At 45.2% G+C, this 26654-nt stretch overlaps 1 protein-coding gene across 4 annotated transcripts in view; it reads right to left on the bottom strand.

The window, feature by feature from the left end:
* CCDC178 (coiled-coil domain containing 178) overlaps positions 1-26654 on the bottom strand; it is a 387874-nt gene that overhangs the window by 311650 nt on the left and 49570 nt on the right. For all 4 annotated transcript variants that reach the window (XR_012798754.1, XM_075584634.1, XM_075584645.1 and 1 more), the window contains exons 2-6: positions 23709-23789; positions 11900-12051; positions 8056-8090; positions 7168-7259; positions 2119-2331 (exon numbers count right to left, since the gene is read on the bottom strand). Coding sequence is in view for 3 of the 4 variants with exons in the window: in XM_075584634.1 (XP_075440749.1) it covers positions 2119-2331; positions 7168-7259; positions 8056-8090; positions 11900-12051; positions 23709-23766 (550 nt within the window). In the remaining variant the exon portion in view is untranslated. The remainder of the gene's footprint in view (positions 1-2118; positions 2332-7167; positions 7260-8055; positions 8091-11899; positions 12052-23708; positions 23790-26654) is intronic.

Genomic DNA, 26654 nt, shown 5'->3' with positions numbered 1-26654 from the left:
CTGTAGTAAGAAAAAATACTTTTAGCATTTTCTGTTTTTAAAAAAACAACTTTTAAAGACCAATTTTCTTGTATTCTATTTTAACAGCCATTTGCTAAGGCATTGCCCCTTCATGTCCTGTCACAAGCCCTGGCACACCCCTTTGTCAGCCCTACCCTCCCTCTAGCACAAGTCAGTGCAGGAGTGCTCATGAATATTCATGAGCTTCCACTGACAGACAAGCAGAATATAAACAGATCCCTTCACTAATTATGTCACCAAATTTCGACCTATCAATACATGGAGAACGAATTGACCTGCAGCTATACAGTTCTTTAGGTAATTAGAGATTGCACACATAAAACTATTGAAGTAAAAAAATAAATTAAAAAAAAAAAAAAAGACTGAACTGCAGCTTTAAGAGGAAAGCCAAGTACTGTACATCAAATTAATTTGTGTCAATTATTTCGGAATCGCTAACAAGCTTAAAAGAATACTGTAATTCTGGTTTGTCCTACCTTACAAAAGATAAAAAGTCACCTGAAAAATTGTGTTTTTACCACTTATAAAGCTGGTGCGGTGTCTACGGCCCTGGCATGCAAGTCCTGGTAAGTGCAGGTAGTGTCAGGGTTAAATCCCTTTCACATGGTCAGAATGTAAGTCCGTTGGCACACTAGCAAGATTATTGCCATAGCCATGTGCAGGCTGGATGGCAGTTGGGAGTGTCATGCCTGGGGGGAGGGGGGTAGTGTAAGGGGTCACACGTAGTATGGTATGCCCCTGGGACCTCCTCCTAACACCTGCCCAGTTTGGGGAAGGGTCACTAACCCCTCCCCAGGTATATAAGAGGCTTCTAACCTAAATTTAGACAAGAACAATTCCAGGATGTAGCCTGCTCCCCAGTTAGCGAGGCGATGTCTGCCTTACCCCATCAGGTGGTAAGGGTGTGATGACTAGCCTCAAGGGCCTCAAGCCCTTGGGGGGCCTAGTCAGGGACTGACGGTGATGTAAGATGCAAGATGGAAGATATTATATGATGGTCGTGGAGGAAGTACTTCTCTTGCAAGAGATGGAATCGGGTCCTCGCCCGCCAAATAAAAGGTGAACGGTTCTACTTCTGTGTGTCATTACTGGAAACGGGGGTTCCTGTGGGGAATACCTTCTGCCTCCGGCAGCTACCCATCAGGGTGGAGGCGCTGCACCGAAGAAGTACCGATATGTCCCGTTGCTATTCCCACTAACATCGCAGAGACTCAGGCTTCCTGGCGTACAACATTTGAACTACTCAGCACCACAGTACACGTAACATGTAGATCTCCCGTAAGAGGGGGAAAGGGTGTTACACTTTGAAACTGCAAGACTTTGCTAAATAACTCTTTTCCTCAAATCCGTATTCAATGCACTGTGGAGACATTTTCTAGTTATGGAGAAGTGTTCAGATCCATTCATTGTTATGGAGTGGAAAGCTTCCGGATAGAGGAAAAAACTGCTTTACAGCATATTGAATATGGGCTTTGGTGTGTGGCCATATGCAGGGGTTTTAAGTAGATCTGCTTCTGTTGATATTTTCTGAAGGTTCAATATTTGTATACTGTCTTTCCCAATGTCTTTAGATTGCCATGTGACATGATTTGCGGCCTTGTCGTGTACAGTTTAGTATTCCAGAACAAAATAGAAAGGTGAAATGGCCAAAAAGGTACTTTGTGCCTGTGCATGATTGTTCCTAAGCTGACATTCACAAAACCCCAGAAAAACATACATTTGTCACACACTTCTATCATGAGCAAAAAAAAATGGTCACTCTAAAAGGTAAGATATTATTCTGCCCTGGAAAAGGCCTTGATATCAGGGGTCAAAATGATGATTGAATGTTTTAATTACTATGTTGCATGTCACTTCAACACATTTCTATAAATGTAGGAGTGATGCAAAGTGCCGATGACAAAACCAACTCGGTGTGCCATCTTTGGCAACATTACATCAATACAACAAGAACTTTACAAATGGGGCACTCATTAAATGTTTAAACTATTCCTATGATAACTGACACAGCTGTTTAGCCTGTATGTGGGAGGAAAGCGTTAACCAACAAATCAGACTTTCAACAAATAATATTCTTCAATTAAAAATAGTTCTTACCCTTTTGAACAGCTTCAGGAAGCTGGTGAAGCTTCCATAGAGACAGTCCATCCATTTTTATGATCAATGCCTGCTTTCGTTTTTTCTCTAGCTTCAAAGCCTCTTCTGCTTCTTGTCGATCTGCTTCTAGTCGCCAAATTAGCTCTAGGACTTCTGAAATAACATTTTCTGTGTCTTTCTTCAGAGCTGTGGTTTTACATGGGTCTTGGAATTCTGTGAAGGGGTTGTAATTAAGTAAGTCAACATTCTTATAACTTAAACATTACATGCTACATTATAATATCACACTGTCCTGTAACTAGCCATTCTGTCTTTCTCTGGGCCTCGCAACTCATTATGACACAACAGCATGAAAACAACCTGAACCCTTTCTCTGCCAGAGAAAGGCAACAAAGGGTAGTTAATTGGGGTTCTGAAATCTAGGCGGTACATTTTGCTCCTTTAAAGCAGCATTTTTAAATTAATTTCAGCTCGGGGGACCCCTTGCTTCCCTAACTATTTACCTCCGTAGGGGGTGCCAGTATCTCCTTCCTGTTTAAATAACGCTCATCATGTGGGCCAATAGGAAGCCGCAATGGATGATGTCGCGGCTTCCTGTTGTCCCGCAAGACGTGGGACATTTAAAGCCACCACACATTATGTTAGCCACACATCCCAATAGGAGCTGCTATGAAATTAACGTAGTTCCAGTCCAGACATATTAGTATGATGTTTATATATTATGCAATATTAAAAAACCATACATACTGTAATAATAACATTTCTCCCAATGGGACTCACAGCACTTCATAATTACAGTACAGTGCACAGTACAAAGCACAAGGAATTTTTATAGACACACACAGGGCCGCCGACAGGGGGGGACAGCCGGTGTTGGCGTTGCTGAAATGCTTTAGGAGAGGAGAGCCAATCAGGGCCTTCCTCATGGGCGGGGATTAGCAGCTAATATAAGCAACTGCACAGGCGGGAGAAAGATGTTTGAATGTTCCCGGCTGTGCAGCTGCTTATTCAAACAAAACGTGCACGCAAATACTTATCTGTACTGTCTGTATCACCCTGTGCTGTTGTGTGCGTGTACAGTATACCCTCTGTACCTTGTTTGTCTCTGTAGTGTCCTGTGTGTTGTGTCACTGTGAGTGATCACTCCTCTATATCTCAGCCCCCGGGCCCTACCGGCATCTTCTAACCCCCCCCCCCCCCTTCCGGCCCTACCGGCATCCTCTGACCCCCCGCGCCCTACCAGCATCCTCTGAGCCGGCCCAACCGGCATCCTCTGGAATCACCAACCCCCTCCCCACCAGCAGCCTCTGAACCCCTGACCCTACCGGCATCTTCTGACTCCCACCCGAACCCCCCCCCGGCCCTACCAGCATCAACTGACACCCCTCCGCCTCCGGCCCTATCGCCCTATCGGCATCCTCTGATCTCCCCCCCTCCGGCCCTACCAGCATCATCTGACACCCCCCCCCTGGCCCTACCGGCACCCTCTGACCCAGGCACTACCAGCATCCTCTGATTTCCCCCCCCCTCCCTGGCCCTACCAGCAACCTCTGCACCCTCCCAAGAAACTATCAGCATCATCTGACCCCCCCCCCCGGCCCCACTGGCATCCGTAGCCGCCCCCCGGACCCACCGGCATCTGCAGCCCCTCCCACCAGCCCCTACCGGCACCCGCAGCCCCTCCCACACCCCACTCCTACCTTCCAGGCACTGAGTCCTCCGCGGGCTGTCTGCAGCAGGCTCCTCACCTGTCTTCCCTGTCTTATGACATAGCACCACTTAGTAAATATGGATGTCCGTACCATCACTCACCACATCTCCATTCAGTTTTGAACAAAATGTTTTCCCTGTCACGGTTATGTATTGTTTTGTCTTTAGATAATTGAAAAAACGTGGGCAAATGTCTTCAGTTGCTAATTTTAAATTCAACTGTTTTAGTTCACCTTAAAATAAATTAGATACTGCAAAGCAGAATAGATAATTATAGCTGTAGCCTTTACAATCCTCTTTTTAAATGTACACCAAAAGAAGAGATTTGAGAGGTCTCAGAAGCTTCTGTATATACGAGACTTGTTTTTCATATATAGTGCTGACAGTATACGTAGAATATTTCAGGCACAATAAGTCCCTGTTAATAAACACAATAAGTCCCTGCCATGTTGAGCTTACAATCATAATTTTGGTAACTAAGCCACAGGGAGATAAAGTAACTTGCTCCAACTTACAACGAGGGCTGGGGCTGTGTTTCAAACAGGGTTCAAAACACAGTACTGTATCTGGAGTTTCACAGACTGATTTTACCCACTGGATAGGCAGTGACATCATCATTCGGCGACTCGTTCAGCCCACTGTAGGCTACAAAGGTCTGAAGTGGCCAGATCGTGCCTTCTGTTGCCTCACTGATTAGTAAATATACCCCTATAACTATGAAGAACTATCATGTTGCACCATTAAAAGGTATAGCCTGCAATAAACCTACACTTCTCCAGTATCTATTTCGGCTACTAAAACTCCTCTGCACAACATAATAAAAAATACAAAGCTGTTTCTTGCATAGAGTTTTTCATAGCTTCAAAGGCTCATTTTCACAGGTATTATATGAAAAAGCAGATGCTCATCCTCTGCATGGGTTATCTGTCTAGTTTCAGAAAGTGTGTTGTTAAATATTGTAATATTTTCTGACAAAACATCAGCATTCAACAGGCAAAAGAGCACACATTTCAAAGCTATAGGCCCCCTATTGTATCCCTGTGGGAACATGGGATTTACATGTGACATGCTGATTAAATATGTATTTGGATGAGAAGGGATGGCTTTTACAACACATGTTGTTGTCACACAATAGGTTAAATGTGACGGTTGGAGCTTCTATATATAGCCTGGCCTTCGGCAGCTATTGCTAATTCTGGGCCTTTCTTCTGTCAGTCCTGTTAGAACAGGCAGTGGAAAGGTTAATTCCTTCAGTTGGCCTGTTTTGCATTTCAGCTCTGAGTGTGTAGCAATATTCAGGGGCAGACCTAAGCAACCTTTGAGCATGTTAATCCAAAGGGTGGATATGGGTTGTAACACCCCCTGGTGTGTGTGAGCCAATCGGTATCCAGCTTTGAGTTGTAATGATTCAAAGTTAGAGACGCTCCCTGAGGATATTCAAATTGAGACATGTTTCCTAAAATATAGTATATCAGTTAGTTAGTGAGGAGTCTGAGAGAAGATCTTGAGTAGAGAGGACAGAGAATAGTTCTCCTCCTCTTGCCCCACCTGGGTGAGGAGGGGGGGGGAGTTAAGCTGCCATGAGCAGAAGGGCAGAGAGCAAATCAGGCCTATGATGTTCTGCTGTATGCTGTGTATGCTGCTCTGAATAAAGATCCACAGAAAAGAAGCTGCTGTGTGTGTGTGTCCCTGTTCCTGGTGTCTGGAGAATGGAGTGTCAGTGGGGGTCTCTCCTCTGGAGACCCCAGGGGATCCCTACTGGCTGGAGGCACTGTGCACCCTGAGAGAACAAGGTAACCTGTCCCACACCACACCTCCTGTCCCTGTCCTGGTTCTCCCCACAACACCGCGGAGCCCTCAGCGCTCCTGTTTGCCAGCAGGTCACAGCACCAAGAGACTCAGAGTAACCAGAAGGAGTGTACCCCCCAATCTCATGTCGGGTGGGGTACCATAGAAGGGTTACATATATAAAATCACATAAGTTTCTAAAAACATGGCATTATTACTACTGTAAGTACAATATGCACAGTGTACAGTATAACTTGTCAGGGTTCACGGCTTATTTGTATCTATCTTAATCATTGCAGTGCATGTAGAGAAATGCAACAAATCTCCTTGCAGGGTTTTTAGACTTCTAGCGTTAGTGGTGCTTGATAAAATTACAGTAATAATTCCAGATTTAACTTGTCTGTTCTCAGACTGCTAGTATATGATGAGGGTGACAGAAGACAAGGAGGAGGAGAAAAGAAAGAAGTGGCAAGATAGATACATTTAAGGAAGTATGAATACATTGCAGTGTGTACATTTTGGTTGCACCAAGTGTCAGATTTTTAAGAACCTCAGTTATTACAATAAAAGCCAGAATGTATGGAATACTAGATCCTGCTCAGCAGGTTCAGTTATAAGAGGGTTTAAACTCATTGCTACTAATAGTCTACATATTAGACTCAAAGCACTTATAAAAGATTGTAAAAACTAAATTCCTGCCTAGATTAACCTTAGTAAAATAAGTTAAGTCAAATGGGAACTGTATCCTATTTAACAAAATAATTTAAATAATAACTCTGCTAAACCTGGTGTGGTGTAGACACTTTGATTCAAGGGGATAAAGAAATTACATTTACATTAATTGAAATGTACAGTCATTTACAATTTGTATGAGTATTTTTTCATTGCTGTTGGAAATATAGCTAAAGCTCTGCCATATTACGCTAAATATAGAGTTGAACTGTAACATTTTCCCTGCCCTACTAACGTACCTGGATAGTAAAAATGTTTCTTTCTCTAGGGAATGATGGAGCTGACCAATCCATTGGTCACGTGTGTGGTTCAGCCAATGAAGGCAAACCGCTCATGTGACATCATGGGCATGCCCATGCCCCGCCTCACCATCGCGCAATCCTACAGGCCACGGAACGCTTTACGTACAGGCGTGCGTGACACCATGCGCTGTCGCGCGCACATCTGTACTAAATCCGAGGCTTTAGCGTCTCTCTCCATCTTTCCAATGCCTCTCTCCCCCTCAATGTGTCTCTCTTTCTACACGCCACTTGAATAAAACAAACACACACAGTGTCTCTCTCCCTCTCTTTCCTCCTCCCCAGTCTCTCTCTCTTCCTTCCCTCCCTGTGTCCCTCAACATGATTAGCTAAAACTAATACCTGCAGATGTATGTTTTTTCATACAACGTGTTGTTTATTTACGGTACCATAGGCCAAGATTCACTAAGCTATATCCCGCATTAACTGCCACTGACTTGAATAGCAGATAGCTCATAAATGCAGTGAATCTCTCCCATAATCTTTTATGGTGTCATCCCAAGAACACAAACATGCTTACCTTTATCAATAAGTCCAACCCCTTTAACATGTAAGTCTGCGGTATCTGGTGTGGCATCTTTAATATGGTCTCCACTGCTCAAATTTATAAACCTGCAAATATCAAACCAAGAGTTAAGAATTAACTTATGATTTACATTCATTTATTAAAAAAAACGACAAGAGCAACAATAGTTAAAGGTAAATTATTTAAATAAGAAACCATAACATCTCCTGACAATTTCTACAACCATAGACACCAAGATAAACAAAAGAAAATAAACCTTGTATAAATGGCTAAACAACTTCTTAAAATATTTTGAATGTAGAAAACTTGAAATAGGATGAATATTCCACAATGGTTAAAAAATGATTTTCAGGATATTAAAACATTTTTTTAAATGTATTTTTATGCTCACATACAAAATGTACATGGCTACGGGTCCAGTAGGACCGCCCTAATGGGTTTTGTAAGTTATATATACATTACTTCTTTAGCGGGAGGAATGAATATGAATATACTTTCGAGGTGCTGAAGACATGCCCATACCGTATATCAGGCCACAAACCATGTGCCTTTGCCTTGGTTCTTATTGCAGGGGTTCTCAAACCCTGCAAATACTATTGGTCTGCTAAGACTGTCCTGAATTGTCTACAAACCTATTTACCTTACACTGGTTTTGATCATTAGATTTAGTATTACTATTTTTTTTTTTTTAACAAGGCAATGAAAAAAAAGTTTTGAGAAATCCCGGCTTACCTAAATATCTCCTTGTTATTCACAGAATAGTAAGTGAAAGGGATCAAAACAAACTCTGTTGGCTAATCGACAATTCAGGAGCTCATAAAATATTAACCCTATGCCGAAGGGTAGGTAATATGAATTCCAAAACATACTGAAATCTCTTACCATTTACTGTTATCTATCTGTCCAAGATCTTCAAGCTGGAAGAAGGAAGAATTTAGGAGCATGAAAATGTGTTTACATTTCCCCTTGAAAATATTACCTTGACCCAGGGATAGCATGCATGTACATATATAATCATCTGATCCATTAAATAAAAATAAAAGTGTGAATATTCAATAAATCAAGTTTATCCTGTGAGCATTTTCTGTAAGAAAAAAATTGTATTTCAGCTCAAATTGAGTGCACCGACATCATCCTTCACAGATGTTAATGCCTCTGACGGAGAACTTACAAACAATTTGAAATACGGTTTACTTGTGGATTGAACATAAACAATGCTTAAAAAAGGGTGTAAAACACACAAAAATGTATGAAACGTTCTTCTTTCAGATGACCCACCACCCCTTAAAATAAAGATGCTGCAATATAAATCAGTCTGAGTACTGAGCTTTTTCTACTCAACATAGCATAACATAGCATTTTTCAACTTGGAGATTTCCCCATACAGATATAGCCAGAACTACTTTCCAAAGAGCCGCGAGAAGAAAAGCCACAGGCCGCGCTTAACGTCGCTGAAAAAATCAAATGTAAATGACTTGCAGCGATCACGACCGCGCTGTCGCGTCGCTCCTACTATAAGCGCACGCGACGGAATCAATACATTTGTTTTGACGCAACGTTATGTCGCCGGGACTATAAGCGCGGCCATACGCTGCGGCTCCGGAGACAGTAAAACCGTGGCTGTCTATGGGGGGTTCTGCTCTGCCAATTGTCACTTCCCAGAGATAATTTCTTGCTGCCAGGGGGAAGCAGCAGGGTTTGAAGCGCGGTTAAAGCTTAGCACCCTTTCGTGGATCTGGGCCCATTGGTGTGAACAGGATATCTACTCAGAGTCTACTTTTCAAGTCACTATGATAATTTTGCTATATTTTTCTTTATTTGCAAAATGATTCTATAAAAACGATCTATGAATAATCATAGAAAAATTTGTATTATTATAACACGTAAAAGCTCCTCTTCATAATATGTTGGCATGTTATGATGTACATTTACATTAAAAAAATGTTTTTATAATTACAGCCTATTATAGTGATTTGTAAAGTACCGGTACTGGAATTTAATTATGTCTCTCCCTATTTTAGGGTCTGGAGCAATGTTATGAATTTTGGCAAAACAGAAAAATGCTTGCAGAAATGATTGCACTAAACCAAGGGACGCATTGGCCTGGTTCACAAAGTGGTTTGAACATGTAGCATATCGTGATTGTACAAGAATTATAACATCCCTTTATTATAACTAAAATGCTAATATAAAATTCAACCTCTAGAATGAATGTAACGTGATGTTGTTTTTATTACAGTGTTTGCATGCATTCTTAACATAATCACAGAAAGTAAATAAGAAATCTGAAACACAGATATAGCACCACCACACACTTCTGTGTCGCCAAAATAAAAAAATTATTTTCCCTATGCAAAGTGTTCGTACTGTACCTGCTTACTACATGCCTGTGCATGGTAAGAAAATTGGTATCACCCTAAAAAATGAAACAATATGCAGATAACACGTACAAAGCCCAACACTGTAAATTTCATGATGGAAAGACGCCTGCCAGTACAGACCCGCCAACATTTTGCACATAAAAATAGCTAGCACTATGGTAAGGGTGACCAGATTTACAAAAGTTAAAACCGGGACACATTAAAAAAAAATATTTATAAAACACATGACATCACCAACTGCGCCACTTCTTCTTTATCTCTCCGCCCCACTCTGTCCCCCCCGCTCTCATACACACCCTATTCTCTCTCTACCCCATATCCCTCCATTCACGTTCTCCCCCCCACCCCTACATTCTCTTTCCACCCTTCCCATTCTGTCTCTCTCCCCGATTCTCTGTCTCTCTCCCCGATTCTCTGTGTCTCTCTCCCCGATTCTCTGTGTCTCTCTCCCCCATTCTCTGTGTCTCTCTCCCCCATTCTCTGTGTCTCTCTCCCCCATTCTCTGTGTCTCTCTCCCCCATTCTCTGTGTCTCTCTCCCCCATTCTCTGTGTCTCTCTCCCCCATTCTCTGTGTCTCTCTCCACCCCCATTCTCTGTGTCTCTCTCCACCCCCATTCTCTGTGTCTCTCTCCACCCCCATTCTGTCTGTCTCTCTCCACCCCCATTCTGTCTGTCTCTCCCCCCCCCCCATTCTGTCTGTCTCTCCCCCCTCCCATTCTGTCTGTCTCTCCCCCCACCCATTCTGTGTCTGTCTCTCCTCCCCCATTCTGTCTGTTCTCCCGCCCACATTCTGCCTGTCTCTCCCCCTCATTCTGCGTGTCTCTCCCCCTCATTCTGCGTGTCTCTCCCCCCCATTCTGTCTGTCTCTCCCCCCCCATTCTGTCTGTCTCTCTCCCCCCCCCATTTTGTCTGTCTCTCTCCCCCCATTACGTCCGTCTCTCCCCCCATTCCGTCTGTCACCCCCTCCATTCCGTCTGTCACTCCCCCCATTCCGTCTGTTACACCCCCCATTCCGTCTGTCACTCTCCCCATTCCGTCAGTCTCTCTGCTGTGTCTCTCTCCCCATACTGCGTCTCTCTCCCCATGCTGCGTCTCTCTCCCCATGCTGCGTCTCTCTCCCCATGCTGCGTCTCTCTCCCCATGCTGTGTCTCTCATGCTGTGCCTGTCTCCCCATGCTGTGCCTCTCTCTCCCCATGCTGTGACTCTCCCTCACCATGCTGTGTCTCTCTCCCTCCCCATGCTGTGTCTCTCTCCCTCCCCATGCTGTGTCTCTCTCTCCCCATGCTGTGTCTCTCTCTCTCCCCATGCTGTGTCTCTCTCTCTCTCCCCATGCTGTGTCTCTCTCTCTCCCCATGCTGTGTCTCTCTCTCTCCCCATGCTGTGTCTCTCTCTCTCCCCATGCTGTGTCTCTCTCTCTCCCCATGCTGTGTCTCTCTCTCCCCCCATGCTGTGTCTCTCTCTCCCCATGCTGTGTCTCTCTCTCTCCCCATGCTGTGTCTCTCTCTCTCTCTCTCTCCCCATGCTGTGTCTCTCTCTCTCCCCATGCTGTGTCTCTCTCTCTCCCCATGCTGTGTGTGTCTCTCTCTCCCCATGCTGTGTCTATCTCTCCCCATTCTGTGTCTCCCTATAGAGAGTGATTGAGTGTGTGAGTGAGTGTGTGAGTGAGTGTCCCCCATTGTGGACCCTACCTGCATGGGTAGGGGGAAGCCATCTTGAGCCCTGGCTGCAGACACCGGAAGTTCTCACTGACACTTCCGGGTCTTACTGCTGGGGCTCCACAGTCAGACCCGGCCTCCACTCTCTTCCTGCTCTCCTCCCTGCATTCTCTGCTCTCTGCTGCGCTCCCCCCCCCCCCCCCACCCTGCTCTGATGGTCAAATCCGGGACAGTCACAAAAAAACCAGGACATTTTAAAGAAAGTTAGGCAGCCGGGACAGACCTTAAAAAACAGGACTGTCTCGGCTAAACCGGGACATCTGGTCACACTAACTATGGTTTCTCTACTCGGGCTGCACAGAGGCCCTTCCAAGCAGTCCTTACAGGGCACAAAAATATGTAGTATACCTGTTAAATAGGTATAGTTGAAGGGTATGCCAGAATTGTATGTGTGTTCTCTGATACATGTACAAAGGGGATATGGGATTACATATTTTATATGTAAAGGATTGAAATATACATTGACAACTCCCATGTTCACAGTAAAGCATCCCACAACCCTTGATGGATATAATACTGTGCTATACAAATGGATCAAAATACATAATCAATATCCTCACTCATTTATAAGGACTAGGTAACAGACATTACTGGGAAGACATTTGTTCACTTTCTCTCTCATTACCTACCTGCAGAAACCACTCTTTCATCTTTATTTCCAGCTCTTCAATGTGATGAATGGCCTTATTAACACAAGGTGATGGTGTGTTCACCAGTTCGCAGCTACGGCGCTTTGTGGGGTGTCCTAAAACTATATTTCCACTTCCACCTGAAAGCAAATCTAGACACAAAATAACATGTCACTTTCATCCAATTACCTTTCACAACCTGTTTACATTTAGATGAGATGAATGTACATTTGAGGAATGAGTTTGACATGAGAAGGCACAGGGCATGTGTAACTAACTACATGTGTGAGGTGAGTTGGACTGTGGACACTTTTGTAAATACAGGAAAATGCAATACATATCAAGAAAATATTCTCAAACATTGTTTTATCTAAATCCATTACAGTATTAATAATCATGTAAAGTACAAAACGTGTACTAAAGGCACGACCATATTCAAATGTTTTTTTGTTTTTTTTAACCAAAACCGGACACCAAAAGCTATTTGAAAATCATATTTAAAAATAGTTTGTAAAAATCACGAGATGAGACTTGGGATGGGTTTAATTTAATCCAGCTACAGTCTTTGTGTCACATCACTGTGTGTTCATCAGAAATGTGCACAAGCAAAATCCCCTCTTTCTCGGCTCACTAATAATGACACGGTGCGATGAGGGTAGAGGAAACACTTGAATGATAAATACATTCAGAGGTCCCCGAACAAATTTTGTTTTTCATTTTCAAAGACACCAAAGTAGCCACATATTTACTTTAAGCATTGTTACAATTTGATTGTTGAATTCAATAGAAATAGCCGGGTTAGTCCAGTTGCAATAGTGTAGAATAAATGAGCACTTCAGTATTTTATTTTATTTATAAAATAAAATGTTTAAATGTTTAAACCAGGAAGTAATACATTGAGAGTTACCTCTCGTTTTCAAGTATGTCCTGGGCATAGAGTTAAGATGACAAATAATACATGGTTACAAATACAGTTACATAAGTGAACAGGGTGTACATTATATACAAGACAAAGCATGCACAGTTAGGCCGCGCTTATAGTGAACAAACAAACGAAAACAAATACATTGCCGCCGCGTGCGCTTATAGTGCGTGCGACGGCGACAAAGCGATGTCGCGGAAACTGGAAGCCAGCTAAATGTGATTTTTCAGGGGTTATCACGTGACGGCCCTTAAACAAATCAAATTGCCGGAATCCCGCGACCCCGCCGCCCGGCGAAACATAACTTTCGCCGGTGGTGACGGCGACGTCACCTGCCATGTCGCCGTCGACGGCACTATAGGCACGGCCTTAGAGATAATATATATTATTGGAGTATGTAACAGTTACAGGCCAGATTAAGATGTGAGACCTTTAGTTTTGAAAGAACTTAGACTGGTGGTGGCTGTGAGAGTCTCCGGTAGATTGTTCCAGTTTTAGGGTGCACGGTAAGAGAAAGAGGAGCGGCCGGATACTTTGCTGAACCTTGGGACCATGAACAGTCTTTTGGAGTCAGATCTCAGATAAGAGCTGCATGTGGTAGGGGTGAGGAGCTTGTTCAGATAGCTGGGTAGCTTGCCCAGAAAGTATTTGAAGGCAAGACAGAAAAGATTAACTTTGCGCCTAGACTCAAGTGATGACCAATCTAGTTCTTTAAGCATTTCGCAGTGATGTGTGTTGTAGTTGCATTGGAGAACAAAAAGGCAAATTGAATTGTAGAGGGTGTCAAGTTTGCTAAGGTGGGTTTGGAGTGCCGAGCCGTATACTATGTCATCAGTTGATAATTGGCATTATCTGCTGTGCGATACGCTTTATGATTAGCAGACTTAGGGAGGATTTGTTCCCGTAAAGTACCCCTAGTTTGGCATAGGTTTTGGATGTCAGGGTATCAATGTGCATCCCGAATGTTAAATGGGAGTCAAACCATATGCCCAAGTATTTAAAACTAGTAACAGGAGTTAGTGGTGTTAGCGTTTGTTCTTATCTGGAGCTCAGTTGTTGGAAGTTTTAAAAATTTAGCCTTGGTCACAAATATCATTGTTACAGTCTTGACAGTGCGTAAAAACAGATTGTTTTGGGAAAGTCAATTTTCAAGTCTCAAAAAGTCAGATTGAAGTATGTGTTCAAGGTTGGAGAGGCAATGGCTGTGTGCATGTAAGATTGTGTCATCTGCATACATGTGTACATACAAGGTGATACCTTTTTTATTAGGACTAACACTTGATATTAAAAGACAAGCTTTCGGGACTTCTCTCTCTTCCTCAGGTCAGCAATACCGATTTCCAGAGATTCCAGGAGTTTAACAGAGATGCAAAATCCCAGGTAACAATCCAAGGCAGATGATGTAGAGGAGGACTGGCAGAGGGAATAGTAAATAAACAGACATGGAAATAGATGAATAGATGAAAGGGACAGTGAAAAATAGGACCAAGCTTCCATCAGCAGTGTGAACGGGCTGGGAGTGCACGGGGAAAGAAAGAGAAGCCTCGAAAGCTTGTCTTATAATATCAATTGTTAGTTAAAATAAAAAAGGCATCACCTAATACTGAAGTACTCATTTACTCTGCACAATTCAATTGTTAAATTCTTTACAAAGTGTTGTTTCTGGGTTGGTGAACAAGCATTACACTTTTTATTGGCTCTTTTATCAGTATAATTTACATCAATGTAGTACTGTCAATGTGTTATAAACACATTTACAGGATCTGAAAATCAGGCTCTCACAGAAGTGCTGACAGTAAGGCTTTGTCCATAGTGAAAGCGACCGACAGCGCTACAGTGCTACAGTGCTACAGCGCTACAGTGCTACAGCGCTACAGTGCTACAGCGCTACAGTGCTACATGCCTCGCGCGAGCTTTCCTCTCCGGCGATTTGTGGACAATATATATACACAGTGTTCGACAATCCTACTGCACCGACACACTTTATTCGAGCAAATACCCAGTATGTACCTGGCAGATACCTGGAATGCGCCGCTCCTCACCTCTGACAAGCCCCGTTACGTTTGCCTTCCCAGGCTGGGTTCATGCCTGGCTGACGGGCGGCTGATCTGTTAAATGATAATGATTAGGATTTAATAGGCTGCAATGCTTCGCGTGTCTACCAGATGGCATAAATTCATGAATTGTAATGCAGTATATATATATATACTGTGCAGTATTGCAGCCAGCGGGAATAAAATTCTTCAATCCCTGCCTGGAAAATAACCCAATGCACTCGGGCAGAAAACAGTCACAAACCTCAATACACCCGGGTATACCCGAATTCGTGGGACTAGCCGAGCTCGAATAAAGTGTGTCGCCAGTGTATATATCTGCACGCCCGGGGCGAGTGCATTTAACCCCCTGGCGAGTGCATTTAACCCACCTGCCGAGTGCCGCTGCTGTGGCTCATTTCAGGATGCTAGGACGCGATCAAGCGGGTCACCTAGCAACGCGGGACGCCGGAAGAATAGCCCAGCCGCAGACATCCCTTGGAGGCACTGCAGTGACGCTACGTCACGCACCAACGCAGGCACACTCTCCCAGCAACTGCCGGGACCAGAGGAGGGGAGAGGCCTGAGATTGTGGCTGGATGTGTCTGCGGAGCGGCGCTGTGTGGCTGGAGGAAGTTGCTGCTGCTGCTTCCGTGTGAATCGTGGGCCAGGCGGACGGAGGGAGCTCCCCAGGCTGGATTCCCTCACTCTCATGGCAGGTAAGAGAGGGAGGGGGGTTGGTGGAGGGAGGGAAGTGGGGGGTGGCGGAGGAAGAGAGGGAGATGCAGCATACCACTGTAGTGACCCGGCTTCAGCCGTCAGTGCTGTATTTCATCTCCTGTCGGCACCGCTGATAAGAGGAATTTGAGAGGGCGGACACTCGCTCTCGCAGAGGGAAGGGGAGGGTGTGTGTGTGTTTGTGTGTGTGTGTAAGTGGGAGTGTGTGTGTGTGTGTGTGTGTGTGTGTGTGTGTGTGTGTGTGTGTGTGTGTGTGTGTGTGTGTGTGTGTGTGTGTGTGTGTGTGTGTGTAATTAAGTGGGAGAGTGTGTGTGTGTAAGTGGGAGAGAGTGTGTGTGTGTGTGTGTGTGTGTGTGTGTGTGTGTGTGTGTGTGTGTGTGTGTGTGTGTGTGTGTGTGTGTGTGTGTGTGTGTGTGTGTGTGTGTGTGAGTGGGAGAGTGTGTGTGTAAGTGGGAGAGTGTGTGTGTAAGTGGGAGAGTGTGTGTGTGTGTAAGTGGGAGAGTGTGTGTGTGTAAGTGGGAGAGTGTGTGTGTGTAAGTGGGAGAGTGTGTGTGTGTAAGTGGGAGAGTGTGTGTGTGTAAGTGGGAGAGTGTGTGTGTGTAAGTGGGAGAGTGTGTGTGTGTAAGTGGGAGAGTGTGTGTGTGTAAGTGGGAGAGTGTGTGTGTGTAAGTGGGAGAGTGTGTGTGTGTAAGTGGGAGAGTGAGAGTGTGTGTGTGTGAGTGTCACCCAACCTGTCTAAGTCTCACTTTGTCACCCTCTGTCTCACTTTCTGTCTCACCCTCTCTCATCCTGTCACCCTTTGTCACCCTCTGTCTCACCCTGTCACCCTCTGTCTCACCCTGTCACCCTCTGTCTCACCCTGTCACCCTCTGTCTCACCCTGTCATCCTCTGTCTCACCCTGTCACACCCTGTCACCCTCTGTCTCACCCTGTCACCCTCTGTCTATCCCTGTGTCACCCTGTCTCACACAATCTCTGTCTCACACGCACACGCTCTCTGTGTCACACACACACACGCTCTCTGTGTCACACACACACACGCTCTGTGTCACACACACACACTCTCTGGATCTGGATATCTTATTTACCCTATATATCTTAACTGGCCTATACCTACACCGAAATAACCTATACTGCTTTCTTCCAGATCTGACTCAAGCTTCACACGGAAGACATCGGAATCTCCCCTAACCCAGAAGACAGGTAGGGAACACATCCCCTCCAACGTATAACATTGCGGGGATGGGGGTACCTGGACATTGAGGGATTGCGGATCAGGTAAGATCCCAGGTGAGATTGCTGCTTTACATATTGTGAAGCGGGAGCATCCAGACACTGGTTAAGGGGTGCAGGAAACTGGTCATTCACATCTGGCTTTTTTTTTTTGTAAATACGACATTTACACACACACACACACACACACACACACACACACACTTAACAAGGACTAATTGTAGTATAAAGTAATACAATAAATAAACTTATGTCAAAAACAAATGTTGTTCTTACTAGGAATTTATTTTTCAAATTTTTTTTAACCGGGCCTGGGGGCGCGGCTGGGGGCAGGACTAGGGCGGGGCTAGGTGGCGAGTAGATTTTTTTGTTCGGCGAGTAGATTTTTGGGTGATTTGTTGACCACTGTATATACATATATATATATATATATATATATATATATATATATATATATATATATATATATATACATATACACACACACACACACACACACACACACACACACACTACAGCAGTGTGATCCTCAGTAGAAGAAATGCAGAGCACAGTAGCAGGGAAAAGAATTGGAGTACAGAACTTCCAAAATGAATTAATGTTTTAAGTGTTACATGCAGTTTTGATTGACCTTAGAGACTTGTGCTCCCGACACATGTTCATTTTCTTTTCGTGTTATTATGTAGTCACTAGAGGTTCTACTGTCTACCATTTGACATTTGTGTATTAGTCATTGTAGACCATGGCTGTTTTACACTGTCGCCTCCATCATTGTGTGTCATTGTATTTGACTGCCCACATATCCGTATTTGATGTTTTTAATACCCTTGTGTTTGATCATCACTGTATCTTTTCCCTCACTGTCTTTTTTCTATTATTACAGGGAGTCCATACATCGTGTGGTGTTTCCCTGACGCTGCACTGACTGGCCAGGTCTGATTTGGACTTATGGAAGCCTACACATGTGCAGCATTACACTTTATGTTGCTTGTTATGGCCAGAGAGGCTCTAGGTGGCAGTGCTGGGTAACTGAGGATGCCTCTTCTCTATGGAGCTGTTTCAGAGGCTTTCCTGCATGCACATGCTCACTCACAATGTTTACATAAGCTCTGTTTTTGCAAGATGTCCGCCGCCTGTCAGCGCTATGCAAAGGTGATGTGGAGCTCCCTGATGAACTGATTAATGGACTTCTAATTGTGTACACCAGGTGGGTGGGGGTATATATGTCTTCCTGGTGCCAGTGTCCCTTAGCACTTCCCTGAAGAAGGTCCTTATGGACCGAAACGTTGGTTTACACATGTGCTGTCATGTTGTTTGAATACAATCTTTTTGCTACATACTACTGAGTGCTGTTTCTTTGCTTTCCCTGCTGGGGAGGCAATCTGTTGCATATACTTGTCTTATGTATCAGGAACATGCACCTGATGATTTGACTCTTTTGCTTGGAGTGCCAGCTGTGCTCTGTTTGTTTGTTTATTTATTTTTATATATATATGTAGCCATGTGTAAGATTGGTGTACATATCTCTTTCTCATGCTGGCAGTAAACCTGGTAAGTATGCAGGATTGCCAGCAACAATCAATGGAGGTTTGCCCTCAAACCCTGGTGAGGTGTCATATGTCCCCAAAGGAAGTGACAACATGCATTGTGCCCACACTTAGTGGTACAGAGCAGGTTTGTTCTCTGGGGGGTGATATAAGACACAGCACTGCCTAAAGTTAGAAGTTCAGTTTCCTGTTGTTGTGCTGCTCTGTTCACTGAGAGGCACGTGAAGGTCTGCAACAATGTTGCAGTGTCTCCTGCTAGCTGTGAGTCAGTGAGCATACGCAGCAGAGTGAACAGAGTTAGAGGAGCTGACAGACAGAGCAGCTCAAGAGAGGAGCTGAGAGAGACAAAGCAGCTCAGGAGAGATTACAGCAGTCAGAGAAGTTGGGGAATCTCTTTGAGAGTAAAGGTGGAAAGCAGCTCTATTAGGGAAAAGGGACCTTCCTAATGAAGTGCTGCAAAGAGATGAGCGGCTGAGCTGTTATCTGTGAGGGGCAGCTTGCCCATACCACCATGCAAATAAAGATGCCCTGTTCGAATATACCTCCACTGTGTGAGTGTGAAGTTACTCAGCAGTGGATAACACCACCAAGAAGGAGTTCCTCACCAGGACCATCTCCCTGCGGAAGCACAGATCCTGATGAGGTGGAGGCGCTGCACATGAAGTAAGTTGGACTTGCACCCACTACCTCAGCTACCTGTCCTGATGACATCCCCTAATACCATCAAGCGGGAGACTCAGGAGTCCTGTTACTTGCAGGTGCACCACCACACACGACCTTGTAATGGGGACCGGTTAGACCACACGGGCCAATGTGAGATTGGGTGGGTCAGACAAGGGGGGTCCAGCCGTTACATATATATATATATATATATAGGGTGACCACCCGTCCCCCTTTTGCCGGTACAGTCCCGGTTTTTCGGGAGCTGTACCGCTTTTCTGTGTGTACCGGAAATGTCCCGGATATTCCTCAATGTGTCCCCGTTTTTTTTTTTTTGTTGCCGGCGGCGAGTAAGCTGCGGTGCGCTGTGCGCTGTTTGCTGTGCGCGAGTCTGCGGCGGCGCGGAGGAGGAGACTGCAGCAGCCCGGCTGGTAAGTATTTTTTTTTTTTAATGCCTCCCCCCCCCCGGCAGTTTCCTACCTTGTTGGCCAATCCCCAGCGTCCCGGCATTAAGCCCCGCCCCCGGCATCATCCTTCACCAAGGACCGGCATGCGGAATGGATGGAAGGAAGGGTGCCTGGGGGCGGGGCTTCCGCTTCCTGCGGCAGAGCACACGTGGTGTGTGTCTCTGCCCGCGGCTCCTGGCTCTTCTGCGCGGTGTCTCCCCCCTCTGCCCGCCCGGGGGGATAGGAGGTGGGTTTTTTATCCTTTGTCTCCTGTCCTGGTGCTCCCTTCCCCCTCCCCCCCCCTGTCCCCTTGGTTCGGGAGATGGGCGCGGGGGCTGGCAGTGGTGGCTGCGCGGTGTTCCCCCATTCTGCCCGGGGAGCCCGTGGCTGCCCGCCGGGGGAGGGGGGGCGGCAGTATACCTTTGCGTCCCGGCGCTCCTATCCACCCCCCCCCTAGGTGCGGGAGATGGGCGCGGGGGTGGGTGCTGGGGCGGGTGCTGGGGCAGGCGGAGAGCCACCTGCTCGTGGCTGCCTCTGTCTGTACTCCAGTGTGTGTGTGTACCAGTGTGTGTACCAGTGTGTGTGTGTGTACCAGTGTGTGTGTACCAGTGTGTGTGTGTGTGTGTGTGTGTATCAGTGTGTGTGTATCAGTGTGTGTGTGTGTGTGTGTGTGTACCAGTGTCTGTGTGTGTGTACCAGTGTGTGTGTGTACCAGTGTGTGTGTACCAGTGTGTGTGTGTGTACCAGTGTGTGTGTGTGTACCAGTGTGTGTGTGTGTACCAGTGTCTGTGTGTGTGTGTACCAGTGTGTATGTACCAGTGTGTGTGTGTGTGTGTGTGTGTGTGTGTGTGTGTGTGTGTGTACCAGTGTGTGTGTGTGTGTGTGTACCAGTGTGTGTGTGTGTGTGTACCAGTGTGTGTGTGTGTGTGTGTGTGTGTGTGTGTGTGTGTACCAGTGTGTGTGTACCAGTGTGTGTGTACCAGTGTGTGTGTACCAGTGTGTGTGTGTGTGTACCAGTGTGTGTGTGTACCAGTGTGTGTGTGTACCAGTGTGTGTATACCAGTGTGTGTGTGTGTGTGTGTACCAGTGTGTGTGTGTGTGTGTACCAGTGTGTGTGTGTGTACGTGTGTGTGTGTGTACCAGTGTGTGTGTGTGTGTGTGTACCAGTGTGTGTGTGTACCAGTGTGTGTGTACCAGTGTGTGTATACCTGTGTGTGTGTGTACCAGTGTGTGTGTACCAGTGTGTGTGTGTGTGTACCAGTGTGTGTGTGCGTGTGTGTGTGTACCAGTGTGTGTGTGTACCAGTGTGTGTATACCAGTGTGTGTGTGTGTGTGTGTACCAGTGTGTGTGTGTACCAGTGTGTGTACCAGTGTGTGTACCAGTGTGTGTGTACCAGTGTGTGTGTGTACCAGTGTGTGTGTGTACCAGTGTGTGTGTATACCTGTGTGTACCAGTGTGTGTGTGTGTGTACCAGTGTGTGTGTACCAGTGTGTGTGTGTGTGTGTGTGTGTACCAGTGTGCGTGTGTGTGTGTGTGTACCAGTGTGTGTGTGTACCAGTGTGTGTGTGTATACCAGTGTGTGTGTGTGTACCAGTGTGTGTGTGTGTGTGTGTGTGTGTGTGTGTGTGTGTGTGTGTGTCTCTGTCCCTCTCCCTCTCTGTCCCTCTCCCTCTCTGTCCCTCTCCCTCTCCCTCTCTGTCCCTCTCCCTCTCTGTCCCTCTCCCTCTCTGTCCCTCTCCCTCTCTGTCCCTCTCCCTCTCTGTCCCTCTCCCTCTCTGTCCCTCTCCCTCTCCCTCTCTGTCCCTCTCCCTCTCTGTCCCTCTCCCTCTCTCTGTCCCTCTCCCTCTCTCTGTCCCTCTCCCTCTCTCTGTCCCTCTCCCTCTCTCTGTCCCTCTCCCTCTCTCTGTCCCTCTCCCTCTCTCTGTCCCTCTCCCTCTCTCTGTCCCTCTCCCTCTCTCTGTCCCTCTCACCCTCTCTGTCCTCTCACCCTCTCTGTCCTCTCACCCTCTCTGTCCTCTCACCCTCTCTGTCCTCTCACCCTCTCTGTCCTCTCACCCTCTCTCTCTGTCACCCTCTCTCTCTCTCACCCCCTCTCTCACTCCCTCTCTCTCACCCCCTCTCTCTCTCTCACCCCCTCTCTCTCTCTCACCCCCTCTCTCTCTCTCACCCCCTCTCTCTCTCTCACCCTCTCTCTCTCACCCTCTCTCTCTCACCCTCTCTCTCACCCTCTCTCTCTCTCACCCTCTCTCTCACCCTCTCTCTCCCTCACCCTCTCTCTCTCCCTCACCCTCACTCTCTCTCCCTCACCCTCTCTCTCTCTCCCTCACCCTCTCTCTCTCTCCCTCACCCTCTCTCCCTCACCCTCTCTCTCTCTCACCCACTCTCTGTCTCTCTCACCCACTCTCTGTCTCTCTCACCCACTCTCTGTCTCTCTCACCCACTCTCTGTCTCTCTCACCCACTCTCTGTCTCTCTCACCCACTCTCTGTCTCTCTCACCCTCTCTCTGTCTCTGTCTCTCTCACCCTCCCTGTTTTATCTTAACTGCCGTATACCTACACCGAAGTAACCTACCCTTCTTTCTTCCAGATCTGACTCAAGTTTCACACGGGAGACCTCGGAAGACAGGTAAGGAACACCTCCCCTCCAGTATAGTACCTTGAGGGACTGCGGATCAGGTAAGATCCCAGGCGGGATTGCGGCTTTAGAAATTGTGAAGAGGGGGCGTCCTGACACTGGTTAAGGGGTTCAGAATCATTCACATCTGGGGGGTTTTTGTTCGATTAGTGAGGTCAACACACACACACACAACTATGTAACAAAGACTAATGGTCGTAAGTATAAGTGTACTACAATAAATAAACTGTTAAGTAAAAAAAAAAAATGTCCCGGTTTTTCATTTTCAAAATCTGGTCACCCTATATATATATATATATATATATATATATATATATATATAAATATATATATATATATATATATATATATACACACACACACACTACGTCATGCATGAAAACATGTCTTGTTAAAAAAAATTGATAAAATGTGATGCATTGAAATGAGCATTATACTGTACACTATTTTTTTTTAAATTAACAATTATATACAAGTAATGGACGATACATCAGAAATGTCCAATTTTCAATAGTCGAGTTGTCCATATTCTCACAGCAAGCAAGCACAACTCAACTGACAAAATGTAATTTAAACAGTATCCAGGCAGAATAGCTGGCTAAATTTTCATTGGCTGTCTCGCAGCAATAACAATCAAGTTTGTCTCCTCTGCTCACTGTGGCCATGCTCTTAGGAATACACACGTTTGTTTGTAGCGCAAGCTATGTAGCTCACTCTTGCACTATGGATGAGGCCTAATACACAAGTACAGTAGCAGACTACAGGAGATAGCTGAATTGAATTTTGAAGAGCTTTGGTGACACCACTGACGATCACAGCTCCTGATGCTTCTCATAAATTGAAGTGCATTAAAGTATAGAGTTCCACATTTACTTATGCAGCCAAGTAACCCCCTGGGCTACTAATGTCCCTGCCTAAAACATAAGCCCTGGTACCAGCGCAGGAAGTGTTAGGGTTAATCTCTGCCCTAATGCAGTAAACAACTCCCTAGAAGTGACAGGGGGGGTAGGTCAAGGCCAAAGTATCGCCCATAATATGGGCGCTGACCTGGGGACTCTCCCCTGGGAACAAAAAGGGGCTGCAGCTCTAAATTTAGTGGTTCTGTCTCTTTCACTCCTCAGTGAGACAGGTGTGTCCTATCCTCTCCCCTCAGGGGGAGTGGGATGTAATCCAAGCTGAGCTAGCGACCTGGTTTCAGGCCTTCCCTCACACAGGGGAGTGGAAGCAGCTACCCCATACTCCACCAGGGAATGTGGGAGATTGGGGTAGACCTTTGGGGCATCAAGCCCTGGGGGTTGAGTCCTGGGACCAAAGAGAGAAGAGTGTGCTGTGATGTATGCTGTGTACTTCTGAACAAGAATAATGAACCCAGTTATCTGTTTTTATACTCCTGCCTGAGGCTGCAGTCTGTCAGGGGGAGGTGTTTTCTACAGGGGACTGCACCTATCTGCGATATGCCCTGTGGGAATGGAGGTGCTGTACCATAGGAGAAGAGAGCTGCGGATCACCAAAGCATAGCTTTTTATGTGGTTAGCGCTTATCCTCTTTGTTGTCATATACAGGGAGTTGGAATTGTAGAATGGATTATCCTTACCATACAGCTGATTTCTGTCTCCTTCAGGGAAATTGGGAAGACACTGCACTTCAGACATTTTTGTTTGGTACACGGTTTTGCCTAAAGAGAGAAAATGGAAAACTATTATATAACTTTTTTATAATTATCAAAGCTTTCTGAAGCATAGTAGAGTGCTCTGCTCTACTATACCCCCATATATCCTCTAGAATTAAATTTAAAATCCTAGTTCTGACATACAAAGTGCTCAACAATACTGCCTCCCTTCCATTTTAGCTCTTATCTTAAAATACTCCCTTAAATGCCCCCTGTGTTTCTGCCCATGACCTACAGTATGCATCTCCTCTTTTCTCATAACCTCTCAATCCCGCCTACAAGACTTCCCCCATGCTGCACCCCTTTCTTTAGAATTCCCTTCCACACACCAACAGACTCTCCCACAGCTTTCAGACTTTAAAAACTCTCCTTTTTATGGAAGCCTATCTGACACCCAGTTACCCACACTCCCTAAACTCCATCCTGAGACATATTTACCCTTTCAAAGAGCGGTCAATCAGGGCTGGCTTCAAAAATCGCAGCACCTAGTGCAACCTGTGGTAGCGGGGCCTCTTACGCTCCCCAGAGCCCTGCCTGTGGGGCGGTTGTGGCACTGGAGGGAGCCCACTTGGGGGATTCTAACACAGAAGTTGGTCCCGGCTTCTGTGATCACCACATGGGTGGGCTCCCTCAGTCACCGCCACTCCACAGGTGGAGTCGAGTGATAGAACGTGGCCTCTGCAAGCGCGGGGCCCGGTGCAGTCGCACCAAAGGCACCACCATCAAGCTGACTCTGGCAGCCATGTATACCTATTGTTGCAACTGGGTCCCTTATTCCATCTAGGTTGGAAGCTCTCACAAACAAGGTGCCCGCTATCTATTATATCGGTTTGCTTTCTTGAGTTCTTATTTTGTAAGTCATTCTGTTGAATGAGATACAGTATAATTCAGAGCAGGACCCTTTACAAAAGAGTAAATTAAAGCAAGAGAGTAAATTTACACCTCTGATGGCAATATGCCCACAAGTAGAAGTATGTACCCACTTAGTCACAAAAGAGATGGACATTTTAAAGAACTGTTGTCCATCTTTGAGCAATGTGACATATAATGGAAGAAAGCATTAAAATAACTTATATCTCAGAATGATATCACCATCAAACAAGTCGATAAGGGAGGTAACATTGTGATCCAGAATACGGTAAATTAAAACAAAAGGATACTGAAGGATAAGCAAAGTTATCGAGTACTTGATACGTACCCTATGAATATGTTCAGTATGTTGCGGACTGTTTGTACAATAAACTAATCAACTAAAATAAATGAGTTTATGACTACAAAAACAACAACGGTGGTAAAGTTTTATAGTCTGCTTAAAATCCATCAAAATCAGTGTAAACCAAAAAGCAGACTTATTGTGTCGGGTATTAGCAGTTTAACAGAGAACAGTAGCGTATATCAGAATAAGATATTACACCCATTTGTTACAGCCCTTCCCTCCTGTGTAAGGGATACAAAAAAGACACTGTTGCTAATAAACGGCATAACCACCAGTACCGATACTCACTTAGCCAGCCTTGATGTTGAGGGGCTGTACTCCACCATCATTCATGAGTAAGGGTTGGCCGCATGTGAGCACTGTCTCTCTATGCATCGCTCACAACCCATTCACCTTAGAGCTACTAAACTTTGTTTTAACTCACAATTAGGTTTTGTTCAATGGACGTTACTAGTATCAGACCCAGGGTACGACAATGGGCACAGTGTGTGCACCTATATATGCCAACCTGTACTTGGGCTGGTGGGAGGAGAAATGTTTTTTCTGAAGATCTAGCTATGTATACCAAACATATTGACCTATGGCTCAGATACATAGAAGATATTCTTTTGATTTGGAATGGCACGAAAGGCCAGTTTAATGTATTTGTCACATGACAATGAGAATACACTGAACTTAAAATTGACTACAGAGTTCAGTAAGGATAAAATAACATTTATTGATCTGAAGATTAGCAAACATAGTAAGAACCGAATACAAATAACAGTATAACGGAAAATCATACGAAAAATAGTTTGCTATTGACGCAGAGCTAACATCGTAAATCACTGGTAATGGGCATTCCTACAGGTCAATATCTCTGGTTACGGAGAAACTGCTCTACATCATACAAATTTAAAACACCACAAGTCAAGTTTCTGAAAAAAATATTCCTTAATAGAGACTATCCAATAAATACTCTGAAAAACATATACAATAGGGCACTCATCAGTGACAGGGATGAGCTACTGACAACTAAGAATAGGGAACAAATCATGCAGGTCCATTGCAATGGCACCTACAATTGACAATGGTTACAGAAAATATATATATATATATATATATATCTTCTCCAAGCACTGGCATATTCTAACATCTGACAAGGACTTCGTTGAGGTCCTTCGAGATACCCAGACACTTACAAGTAGGAAGACACACAATCTTCATCATAACCTCATACATAGCCATTTTATACATAAACCAACACAGTGTTTGCTTAGGTCACCTCTAAAAGGGTACAAACAAGCATAGGGGGAGCATGGGATTATAGAAGTATACAGCACATCAATAAAGACGATATAGTAGTGACAATGGTACTTTTATGTTGGGCAGGGGGCAAAAATAGGATACTAATGTACTTACACGGCCATGTGTAAGCAAAGATAATAAATGGTATCTTGCTTGAGGCAATTCTAGCCACTCCCAACGTCAGTGCAAGTGAATCAGTGTGATTTAAGAATATATATAGAAATATATATACTCACACGGCCCAGTGTGAGTAGTTGCAGAGGGTTGGTAACTTTGGGGTTAAATTAGCCCATCCGCATCTGCTGGCCGCACAATAGGAACTGCCCTCGAGCTTGACGTCAGCATGGGACTCACTCCCTAGTCTCAGG

The sequence above is a fragment of the Ascaphus truei genome, chromosome 2 (assembly GCF_040206685.1).
Source record: "Ascaphus truei isolate aAscTru1 chromosome 2, aAscTru1.hap1, whole genome shotgun sequence".
In the NCBI taxonomy this organism is placed as follows: Eukaryota; Metazoa; Chordata; class Amphibia; order Anura; family Ascaphidae; genus Ascaphus; species Ascaphus truei.
This window is presented reverse-complemented; position numbering and strand designations above follow the sequence as displayed.